This window comes from Rhamphochromis longiceps, linkage group LG16, assembly GCF_057381845.1.
Source record: "Rhamphochromis longiceps isolate RC_006_pf linkage group LG16, R_longiceps_female_GT1.1, whole genome shotgun sequence".
NCBI classification, from domain to species: domain Eukaryota; kingdom Metazoa; phylum Chordata; class Actinopteri; order Cichliformes; family Cichlidae; genus Rhamphochromis; species Rhamphochromis longiceps.
The window spans coordinates 4437193-4449696 of record NC_140572.1 but is presented as its reverse complement, the minus strand read 5'-3'; the positions used below and the strand labels follow the sequence as shown (position 1 = coordinate 4449696).

The following is a 12504-nucleotide window of genomic DNA, read 5'->3' as shown; positions in this document are numbered from 1 at the left end:
TTTGCACAGAGAAAGTTGCGCTGCACAAGGAATACAATTTGAAACGTCATTACACAACTAGACATGCTGAGCTGGATGCAAAATACCAGGGAGACGAGAGAGCGAACCGGGTTGCCAGTCTTAAAACAGATCTACTGAGGCAGCAAGATTTCTCCAAGAAAGCAACCAAAGAGAATAATGCAGCAGTCGGAGCCACGTGGTTAGTGAGATGATTGCTAAAGCAGGGAAGCCATTCACAGAAGGTGCATTTGTCTAAAAGTGCATATTGCAGGCTGCAAATATAGTCTGTCCGGGAAAGAAAGGTCAGTTTAGCAACATCAGCCTTTCTGCCAACACCGCAGCAGATCGCATTTCTGACCTGTCAAGTGACATTTATGACCAACTGTGTGAGAAAGCCAAATGTTTCAGTGTATACTCAGTCGCTCTTGATGAGACCACAGACATCACCGACACTGCCCAGCTCCCAATGTATGTCCGTGGTGTTGATGACAGTTTTGAAGTGATGGAGGAGCTGCTCACAGTAATGTTTAGTTAGTAAAGTTTATGGGCCCTGTTAGAATCAATATTTCATTCTCATTCTGTTGTTTGAGAACAATAACAGAAAAATGTGCACTTGAGAACAAATTTATTGTGAATTCAGCTGTGAATGTACAGTTTGTCATTATTTAAGCTTCCATTTCCAAATGTTAGCTGACACTTTATTAGGTACACTGGTATCTATATCAGGTACACCTGTGACCTAAATGTTCCTGCAAACAGACTCCTTGGAGACCCCTACATAAATATCCATGAACTATCCAGCTAGACTAGTGTGTCTGTCCCTGAAAATATTCCTGCATGTGTGATTGTTCATGTCTCATCTGCAGGAAACAAACAGGAAGTGAGTGAAAGACACAGGAAATGTTTCCAGCTCTTCCTCCTCTATCAGACATTCTCTCCATACCTGAGAGTGTCCAGTCTCCAGCCTGGATCCTTCAGTCCAGCCGACAGCAGCTTAATTCCTGAGGGACCTGGATGATTGTAGCTCAGGTCCAGCTCTCTCAGATGGGAGGGGTTGGAGCTCAGAGCTGAGGCCAGAGAAGTACAGCCTTCCTCTGTGATCAGACAGCCTGACAGACTGCAAACACACAAAACAACAATCAATCTGTCAACAATCGTTTTCTCTTTGTCACAATAACATCTATCCATTTACATCCATTCAATGTAACTTTATTTATAAGTGACAATACCCAATGGACAACAACAGTCATCTGAAGCTGTTTAACAGTGTAAGGTAACCGCCTCCAATATTAGAGAGAAAGCCCCAACCATCAGACAATTGTGGAGATACAGAAATTCTTTTATTGCTGCCATATAATCTGCATCATTATAACTGCATTAATAATGTTCTTTACAGCATTATTCCATCTAATAATATTTCTCACAGTATTGATATTGCATTAAAGTTGTCTATTGAACATGTTCATTTGAGGATCCTTCCATTATGTTAACTTTTATTACAAGTACGGTCAGAAGTATTTCATACACATTGCATATTTGTGCTTATGTCGAGTTGATGTTCGGTTCATTAAGGGTCTTAAGCTTCACTGGCGTGACTGTCCAGGTGATCCATGCTGAGGGAAACTAGAACAGGATGATTGCATGGATGCTTACAATACATATAACACATATAATCTAGGAATGTGTCAGGCCTGAGGCCTTAACTCATTTGGTGTCTCACTATATTTTACTCTACTTGGCAACAGATGACCAGAGTCAATAATTAGCCCCAGAGACCCTGAGGGCTTGAAGTTTATTACCTTGTATGGAAGGTGTTACAGAAAAGAGAAGTTCTGTGTCTGTTTATAGCCATTAAACATGTACAAGATGTACCATTAACTGTGACTAATGTCTGGAACATATTTTACTCTGACTATTTTTATTGACGCCAAGGGGGGGGCGTGTACCCCACTGCTTTGTAAGTGTCCACAACATGTATTTTTGTCAGAAGACATAGGCTGATGTTTTCTCCTGTGTGTTAATAAACTCATCGTTTGATTGCACTTCTCTGGGGCCTCCGTGGTTTGTCTCACTGCTCTACATTGATAGATTTCACGACACAATCCACTGTGAGCAGCACTTGGTGATGGTGGGAAGAAGAACTCCCTTTGACACAAAGATCCTCCCAGTGAAAACAGGCTCCAGGAGGAGCATCTACCATGACTGGTTGCAGGGTGAGGGGAAAGAGACGAGATGAGCTCAGAGAGACAAGAACAAAACAGAGAGACAAAAGTTAAGGACACGTAGTAGTGACATATAAAAGCATCAGGGGTGAAAAGAGGGGAGAAGAAAGCAGAGCATCATGGGACGTCCACCAACAGCCTGAGCCTATAGCAGCATAACTAAGGGATGGTTCAGGGTCACCTGATCCAGCTCGAACTATAAGCTTTATCAAAAAGGAAAGTTTGAAGCTGATCTTCAAAGTAGAGAGAGTGTCTGTCTCCTGAACTCAAACTGGGAGCTGCTGCCACACCCAGTCCAACATAGCCAGGCTGAGTCGTTAGATTAGTCCCACGTAAAGTCAGAAAGTCATTATTTATGTCACATTTTAGTGCAAATGTAGAAAAACTGTCCAAAAGTTATTTCTAAATCTGATATTAAACAGTTTAAATGGTGAAAAAAGCTGTAAAGAAAACAGAAAGAGTCAATAAAAGCCTCTTTAGAGGGTCACCAGTTTAAAACTCAGACATTTAAACTGGTGATTCTCCTTCTCTGCTCCATTTCCTCTCTAGACTTCCTGTTGCTAGGAGGGATTTGATTGGCTGAACGTCCTTTTAGCCTTTCTTTAGTTCTTTGGGTGCTAATCAAAGAGGAAAACACACGAGTCATGTGACGTGACATAAGGAGCGCTCTGATTGGTTGGGATTGACAAACTATGGTGCTGTTTGCAAGCTTCGCTTTGCAGAGGTAAGAAAATCTCTTAGATAGCGACGAGACGCTCCACAGTGACATTTCCACACTTTGGAGCTTCTGAAGTGCAGATGTTTGGAAACGCTGCTCCAACGTCTGGTTCAAACACTCAGGTCACGTGACCTCAGCTGCCACAGGTGGCATACCTGCTGCTTCCATGTTAGCATGTTAGCTCCAACAGGTGGTCAGTGTGAGAGCAGAAGATGATATCAGTGACATCCAAACAAGGAAGGAAGAGACTGTTGAAGGCAGCGAGCTGTGACTGCTGTGAACAGTGTCCTCACACTATTTTCTCCCTGTGTCAACATACATGAGGCTGCTTCAGCTGCAACACACCACAAACACCTTTATACAACTAAATATACTGAGAGCACACTGCTGTGGTTGCTCTGGTAACCATCCATATATCCAGATGTTTGGGGCCGAGTCTGCTTCCTCATCCTTGGTTCAACCCTCAAAGTTTGATGCGTTTTTTTGAGATTTGGTTTTATTTGTTGTTCTATACACTGTGAAACAAAGCTAGAAGCCACTGTGGTTCAGCGGGGGACTCAAACCCAGGACCCAACCTGCTCCAACAACAGTCAGAAGGATTTTGTTAAGTCTCATTTTCTCTTCATTAGGAAAACATCAATAATGAAGAGCACATGTTTATAGAGGCACATTCAGACCAATGACAACAGTCCATTCACACTGCCCTCCACCTTTTTAAATGTGAGTAAACACATCATGGTTCTGGTGCTGATGTGGTATCAGGGACAGGTGATGATTTTGAACTCAGTCTGAGGGTTGATTACATTGAACCTGCACTGCTTTATCCTGTTTATGACACATTTATACCCAAAGTCTCAGCTGGATGACAAAGAACGAGGAAAAACACATTTGTTGAGAGAATTGTTAACAAATGTGGTGAGAGTGTTGTAATAGTTACAGACAGAACTATGATTTATTTATTTAAATGCATTCAAGGACATTTTTTTACTCACGTTATGTCTCTTCCACGATGTTATTTTTCTCTCCTACAACGTACGTTACAATTACAATTACATGACCATTTATCCAAATTAGGCGATGACATCATTTAGCGACTTCCAGCGACTTTTAGGACAGCCAATAGCGATTTTCCTTACTGAGGAATTGGCAACACTAGGAGCAGTGGGTGGATGGCAGCATCATCATGAAGGATCAGTGTGAGAATACATCATCATCCACAAAGAAAACCAGTCTGCGTGTCTGACGCTCTTGTTAGAAAGACGCAGTCGCAGCTTGTGGGTGCAGTTAGCTGGTTTGCTAGTTAGCTGCTCTGCTAGTTAGCTGGGAGCTAACTCACTCGAACATTTGATGCTAAACTGTCTAAACTGTGTGAGCAGCATTCATTGCTGCTCTGTGTTACTCTCCAGCCTCTCTTTCACTTAGTCCTCTCAGTTTTTTCCTCCTTACAAACTAGAAAACCTTCTTTTTCAGCTTCTTTCACCCGAGCTGTGGCTAAGGTGCTACCAGCACGCAGGCTCGGTGTGTACAAATTCATGGGCTGCGTCCTCCTGAGGACACATTTGTAGACCGATTACGTCACAGCGACGCACCGAAGGCTGTCCAAATTCCTCCGAATGCAGCCGACAAATGCGTCCTCCTTTCCCCGAATTTGAAGGATGGGTCGGGTGTGTCCTTCGTGGCCCACCATATCCCAGAATTCATAGTGCGGCCCAGCCAAACTCCAGCTTCCAGTAATGGTGACCGCTACTAAGTTTTAAAATTACTCTTATTAATCTTCCTGGGTCACAAAATAAACTTTTAACATATTTTCAGGGGAGAATGTGGGTGTGTAAACTTCAAATATCTGCTCGGTTTATCAAGATATCGCATATTTGCAAAAGTGCAAAAGTGCTTCGACGTTTTCAGCGACGTCTGTTACCCAGCTAGTCGAGAGCTCGAGGGTCACTGAAGCCGCAGAGAACGGCACAACTCCCGGCACATCATTTTCAGATCACCGTGGACTTTCGCTACTCAGGTTAAAAGTAATATTAGTAACATATGACTGAATCTATATCTCACTTAAAGCTTTCTGTAAATGAAAGAATCAGTGAAAATGAGGCGCTTCAGCTGATTTTAAACAAAAACACTGAACATAACCTGATCCAGACCAGGTTATTGGTTCAGCATCAGTAACGGTGATGTAGCCAGGTAGAAACAGAGCTAGACAGACAAACATTTATGCTCACAATCACACATCTCCAGTTAACCCAGCATGCATGTTCTTGGACTGTGGGAGGAAGCAGAGAACCTGAAGACAACCCACACAGGCCACACTATCACTCTTATTTACAGAATTATAATCTAATTAGATGATAAAGTAATAAATTATTTGGTATTTTAATGAAAATACATTTTAAGCAATAGTTTATAAGTCAACAATTATAGTTAAATAAAGTGACAAATCAAACAGTCAATAAAACCTTCTACAGCTGAAATTAATGTAGACAATGTTGGGGTAAAAATCAGAGACGATAACTACCAAAATAAAACAGGAAGTGGATAACATTGAAGCTCACTTTAAGCTCAACAGTCAAACTCTGTTTTGTATTAATCTATTGTTTTGAATTTTTGTTTACATTTTATGTTTAAGTGAGGTAATGAGTCATATCACTATGACCAAATATATATTTCATCTTTTCAGTCAGAAATAATCAATTGATCATATTTTTATTACTAAATGTTTCTGAAAATCAAATTCTGATATCTGAACAAACAGCTCTGTAAAAACCTTCAGCATACAGGAATCGAACTAGAAGGTTTGGTGGATGAAGCACTGCTAAAATAAAGATTTTGGACTCAGAGGAGCAGATGGGACATTTCATTGCAAATGAAAGACAGAAAGTGAACAAATATCACTAAAAACCCCAGACGCTAATTTCTACATTAAGACTTTTTTTAAAATCAATTTACTGTTTATGCAGTAATAGAAATCAGGTTTAACGTGATCATCATTGGAAAATTTTTAATCCTGACCTGAGAGTTTCCATTTTACAGTGTGGACTCTTCACTCCAGCAGACAGAAGCTTCACTCCTGAATCCTGCAGGTCAGAGTTACTCAGGTCCAGCTCTCTCAGACTAGAGGACTGGGAGCTGAGAGCTGAGGACAGAGCTTCATAGCCTCTCTCTGAGAGCTTACAGTGACTCAGTCTGAAAAATGACAGATAAACATTAAACAAACACTGTTGTTAAGTTGCAATGAGGGTGCACTAAAGAGTTATTAGATTTAGCAATTAATCCTGTGTTTTTACTGAGAGTCAACAAATGGATGACGCTGACATTTGTTAACTGACAATGGTCAATCAATTCTGGTATTCTATTGCAAATGCCAATTGGGCTCCATGTGCCGGGCAGTGCATTAGCACCAAAGTAGCTGACATATTGATCAATAACTCTCTGCTCATTAAATTATCATAAAACTATTACAGAAGTTTAACTGACTTTTTTCCCATTTAGTGGATTCTTATTGGTTAATTCTGTCAATTGATGAAAAGCCCAACATATCTTGATCTCACCTCAGAGTATTCAGTTTGCAGTGTGGACTTCTCAGTCCTGCAGAAAGATGCCTCACTGCTGGATCCTGCAGGTTGTTGTTACTTAAGTCCAGCTCTCTCAGTGTAGAAGACTGGGAGCTGAGAGCTGAGGACAGAGCTTCACAGCCTCTGTCTGAGAGATCAGGGACACTCAGGCTAAAAAACAAAATAAAAACACAATTTGAAAAACTGTAATTTGATAACAAACTGTTATCAAATGACAAGTTAAATGAACTCTCTGACCAGTTACAGAGACTCAGTCTGGGGGAACAGAAAATATTTTAAAAGTCCACGTAGTAAAGAGATTAGAAATGTGGCAGATGATTATAACTTTAGACCAAAAAGGTCCCTCTCGCTCATATATTTGTTAAAACAAGAATAAACGCTCATCTTGATTTGCTTTGAATTTTTATTGACTTCTTATGCTGATTCATAAAGAATATGACTTCATCTGACCTGAGAGACTGAAAAACAATCAAGCATGCATGACTGAATCTGCCAGCAGCTGCAGATCCTTGGAGCTGTACTGGTGATGCTGATTGTAACATATAGAAGTGAACTCCTCTTCAGCTGAGCAATAAGACCAGAGGAGGAATGAGGGAGTTGATCACCTATGGCTCCATCACAGACTTTGAACATCTTCAGTCAGTACAGAATGATGCTGCGAGGCTTTAACCAGCACATGAAACAGACTGGACATTACTCCAGTTTAATCTCTTCACACTGGTAACCAGTTCATTTTAGGCTTTATTTAAAGTTTTAGTCCTTACTTTAAGTCCCAGTCTATATTTCTGACTTTCTACAATCCTACAGCTCTTCTCACATCTGAGATCTTCCAGTTAAAGGCTGTTACTGGTCCCACTAACTCATTTATTCAGACTCTAGTTTTAATTGTCGGTCCTGAGGCTCAGAGAGAGAAACTCTTGTCTAAATTAGAGGCATTTTCACTATGTCCTTCGCTACAAGTGAAAAACCTGGGTGTTATTTTTGACTCTGAGCTTGGTTTTATCCCACATATTAAACATGTAACTAAAATTGGATTTTATCATCTAAAAAATATAGCCAGAGTCCGCCCTATTCTCTCTCGGGCCAACACGGAGATGCTGATGCATGCTTTTATTACCAGTCGCATTGATTACTGTAATGCCCTGCTCTCTGGTCTTCCTAAGAAGAATATTTCAACTTTACAACTTTTACAAAACTCTGCAGCTCGTGTGCTGACGGAGACCAGAGGGCGGGCCCACATTACACCGGTTTTAGAATCGCTGCACTGGCTCCCCGTGTGTTTCAGGATCGATTTTAAAGTTCTTTTATTGGTTTTTAAATGTCTTAATGGTCTTGGGCCTTCCTATCTCTCAGATCTGCTTTTACCATACGAACCCTCGCGGACCCTGAGGTCCTCTGGTACTGGCCTTTTGATTGTCCCTAAAGTCAGGACACATACTCACGGAGAGGCAGCTTTTCAGTGGTATGGTCCTCGTCTGTGGAACAGCCTGCCGGAGGAGCTCAGGGCCGCAGAGAACGTACATGTTTTCAAGAACAGGCTCAAGACCCACCTTTTTAATTTAGCTTTTACTTAGCGTTTATTTATTTTATGCTTATTTATTCTATCCTGTTATTCTATTATTAATTTAGGATTTACCTAATATTTGTTTGATTTTATTCTTATTCATTTTTTAATCTTCTTACTCTATTTATATTTATATTGTATCCTGTTCTTATTTATTTTATCATTTTACCCTATATATATTGTATTGCGTCATATCTCCAGTGTTTCCTCGGAGGGCGCTCTCTGCACCGGGGCTGTTATTGACCGTGGCTGCTGGGTCTCTGGGGTCCTCTCAGCCTGGCTGGGGGGCTCCTTTGCCTCCCTCCTGCTGTGTGCCCAGCCTGGAGGCTGCGGTCTGTGACCGGCTCCCGGTGCAGACGGCTCCCTGTTATAGTGTTTCCTCACTTGGCTCATGCGAGCCCAGCCCAATTTTTACTCTTTAAGTGTGCGCGTGTGTGTATGTGTATGTGTGTGTGGGTGGGGGGATATATGTGTATTGAGAGTGTGGGGAGTGAGTTGGAGGGTGGGGTGGGCTGCTTTTAACTATGTAAAGCACTTTGTGCTACATTTTCTCTGTATGAAAAGTGCTTTATAAATAAAGATTGATTGATTGATTGATAGTATTCAGAGTGGCCTTTAACTAGTTTTAGGCTGTATGATGTTCAGTGTTTGCTGTTTAATGTTTTTATCTTCTGTGTTTTTATTGCCTGTTTCTATTGTAAAGCACTTTGTGGTTTTTCACCTGTGAAAGCTGCTGTATAAATAAAGTTTACTTACAGGATGATTCTGGATATGACTTTGATTAAAGCTGAAGTCCATATATGTCTAAGACACTGACATTTACTGCTGCTATCAAACATTAACTCTAATATACTGTATTTAGTGCTGATGACCAGTCAAATAAATATGTTTAAGTTTTTAAGGGTCCATCACACATTACACTGTTTATGTTAAAAGTAAAGACATGAGTACAAATGTACTCACAGAGCTTTGTTGGAGGCTTTGACCACTGGCAGCAGCCTCAGAAGAGCCTCCTCTGAAGCAGAGTATTTCTTCAGGTCAAACACATCCAGATCTTCTTCTGATGACAGTAAGATGAAGACCAGAGCTGACCACTGAGCAGGAGACAGTTCATCTGTGGAGAGACTTCCTGATCTCAGGGACTGTTGGATCCCCTCCACTAGAGAACGATCATTAAGTTCATTCAGACAGTGGAACAGATTGATGCTTTTCTCTGCAGACAGATTCTCACTGAGCTTCTCCTTGATGTACTGGACTGTTTCCTGATTGGTCTGTGAGCTACTTCCTGTCTGTGTCAGCAGACCTCGTAGGAGAGTCTGATTGGTCTGCAGTGAAAGACCCAGGAGGAAGCGGAGGAACAAGTCCAGGTGTCCATTTGGACTCTGTAAGGCCTTGTTCACAGCACTCTGGTGGAGAGATTGAAGTTTTGGTTTGTTAAATAATTTAGATTTCTTGGAGGTTGTTTGTTTGTCTTCCAGCAGATTGAGTCCAGAGTTGCTGAAGGTCCGATGGACATGAAGAGCAGCCAGAAACTCCTGAACACTCAGATGGATGAAGCAGAACACCTTGTCCTGGTACAGTTGTTTCTCCTCTTTAAAGATCTGTGTGAACACTCCTGAGTACACTGAGGCTGCTCTGATATCGATGCCACACTCTGTCAGGTCTGATTCATAGAAGATCAGGTTTCCTTTCTGCAGCTGAACAAAAGCCAGTTTTCCCAGAGACTCCATCATCTTCCTGCTCTCTGGACTCCAGTGTGGATCTGTCTCAGCTCCTCCATCATACTTGACCTTCTTCACTTTGGCCTGAACCACCAGGAAGTGGATGTACATCTCAGTCAGGGTGTTGGGCAGCTGTCCTCCCTCTCTGGTTTCCAGCACATCCTCCAGAACTGTAGCAGTGATCCAGCAGAAGACTGGGATGTGGCACATGATGTGGAGGCTTCGTGATGTCTTGATGTGGGAGATGATCCTGCTGGCCTGCTCCTCATCTCTGAATCTCTTCCTGAAGTACTCCTCCTTCTGTGGGTCAGTGAACCCTCTGACCTCTGTCACCATGCCAACACAGTCAAGAGGGATCTGATTGGCTGCTGCAGGTCGTGTGGTTATCCAGAGGCGAGCAGAGGGAAGCAGTTTCCCCCTGATGAGGTTTATCAGCAGCACATCCACTGAGGTGGACTTTCTAGGGTCAGTTAGGATTGTAGTTTTGTGGAAGTCCAGAGGAAGTCGACACTCATCCAGACCATCAAAGATGAACACAACCTGGAAGTCTTCAAAGCTGCAGATTCCTGCTTCTTTGGTTTCAGTAAAGAAGTGATGAACAAGTCCCACCAAGCTGAACTTTTCCTCTTTCAGCACATTCAGCTCTCTGAAAGTGAATGGAAATATGAACTGGATGTCCTGGTTGGCTTTGTCTTCAGCCCAGTCCAGGCTGTATTTCTGTGTTAAGACTGTTTTCCCAATGCCAGCCACTCCCTTTGTCAGCACTGTTCTGATTGGTTCGTCTCTTCCAGGTGAGGCTTTAAAGATGTCTTCTTGTGTGATGGTTGTTTCTGGTCTGTCTGGTTTCCTGGATGCTGTTTCAATCTGTCTGACCTCATGTTCATCATTGACCTCTGCAGTCCCTCCCTCTGTGATGTAGAGCTCTGTGTAGATCTGATTCAGGAGGGTTGGGTTTCCTGCTTTAGCGATGCCCTCAAACACACACTGGAACTTCTTCTTCAGGGTGGATTTAAGGTTACGGTGAAAAACTGCAGTTTGAAGTTCTGAATGAGAAGAAAAATAAACACTCAATTCCAAAAAGAACTAATCTTTAAAACATGTTGCTCCATCTTCCATCTCTGGAAAATGTTCATTTATCCAGCAGCTTAAATCTTTAGATAAATCCTCTTACTGCTCTGCAGACGGTCAGCCAGCTCCTCCTGCTTCATTCTCCTCAGGAAGTCCACTGTGATCTTCACACATGCCTCTCTGCTGCTGCTCCTCTGACTCTCAAAGTATTCTGGGTAATCTGGACTCAGAACCTTCTGGATCTTCTTCAGCTCGTTCTTCACAAAAGTGATGATGTTGTCCTCCAGCAGCTGGAACAGAATATTTATGAATGAGCCAATCAGACTGAAATCATGGAGCCAAACATCAGATCCATGTTGGACACACTGACGATCCACTGGTCTACAAAGAGCAGCATGGAGATGACTGTGAACAGAACAGATGTAACAGTAGTTGTTGTACATGTACAGACCATAAATATGGAGTCCAGCTGTGTTTGATGCTGCTGGGCAGACTGACCACTGGGAACCTCTGAGCTCTGCTGGTCCACTCTGTGGAGGAACCATGAAGGATTAGATCAACACAGGATAAAGATCCAGGAGTTTCTGCTCAAATAACTTCATCTGAATCAAGTCTGTCAAGTTTTAAACTCTCAGATTGTGAACATATCAGTAATTTTCAGTCTGTTTTCATGGACGTCCTTTCAGTGGTGATGTCAGGGATGATTTTGAAGAAGCTCATCAAACTGAACCATCAGCAGATCACTGCTCCAAAACCAGAACATGATCCGAGTCTCCCTCCACCACCAGAACACCAGCTTTACTAACGTGGTAGATCAGTGTAGTACAGATCAATAACTGATGAGTCATTTGATCAAAATCACTGAGTGCTTCACGTCTGACCCTCTGATGCTTCTGTAGACATTTTGCATATTTAATGAATGTCTGACAGTTTTACATTCATTCTATGAACACAGTGGAAATGTTGTGTTATAGTCTCCATGTTGTTTCCAGCATCATAAATTCTTAAGTTCAGAAAATTAGATTCTTTCTTCACAGCTGAAAAACAACAACATTTATTCTCTATTGAAATCTGCATCGTCCACTCCAAAGGTCACAATCTGAAGGTAACATCTGGTTTTGTTCCCTGTGGTTAACTCTGAGCATCAGTATGGTGGGATTTATCCACTACATCCACACCACTGTGGTTCAGTGTTGTCCTGATGGAGTAACAGCAGCCAGTATGATCCAGGCTTTAGCTGCTGGGTCTCTGTGTGACCTCTCAGACTGTTTAACAGATCAGACACAAAGAGAATCAGAGCAGCTCTGTTCTTTAAAGACAAACATGAACCCACTCAGGTCACACTTTCCCCACAGATATGAGCATCACTGTCCTCAAACAGCAAATGACCAAGTCGAACATTTGGATCTTTTCTCTTTCATTGTTTTCTTTTTAATGAATCTTTGTAACAATCTGAGGATGTTTCAGGTCATATTTATCCAGGAAACACAAACATGTAAAGGAGTCATCACAGCTCTCTGACCTCGTTGCTCCAGGTTCACCACTGAAGTTTGGATTGCTACGTTTGGACCAGTCACTCCTCACAGACGGACAGCTGGACCCTGCAGACTGTGACCTCTGACCTCTGCAGACACAA

The 12504-nt window shown here is 42.1% G+C and overlaps 1 protein-coding gene and 1 long non-coding RNA gene across 2 annotated transcripts in view; one reads left to right on the top strand and one right to left on the bottom strand.

The window, feature by feature from the left end:
- The window catches only part of LOC146650430 (protein NLRC3-like), a 15747-nt gene extending 3459 nt beyond the window's left edge, over window positions 1-12288 (bottom strand). The window contains exons 1-5 of the mRNA XM_085385510.1: window positions 10972-12288; window positions 9043-10843; window positions 6492-6665; window positions 5953-6126; window positions 944-1117 (exon numbers count right to left, since the gene is read on the bottom strand). Of these exons, the coding sequence (XP_085241636.1) occupies window positions 944-1117; window positions 5953-6126; window positions 6492-6665; window positions 9043-10843; window positions 10972-11413 (2765 nt within the window). The 5' untranslated portion in view covers window positions 11414-12288. The remainder of the gene's footprint in view (window positions 1-943; window positions 1118-5952; window positions 6127-6491; window positions 6666-9042; window positions 10844-10971) is intronic.
- LOC146650428 (uncharacterized) overlaps window positions 1-12504 on the top strand; it is a 387448-nt gene that overhangs the window by 326304 nt on the left and 48640 nt on the right. The gene's annotated exons all lie outside the window — the stretch shown is intronic.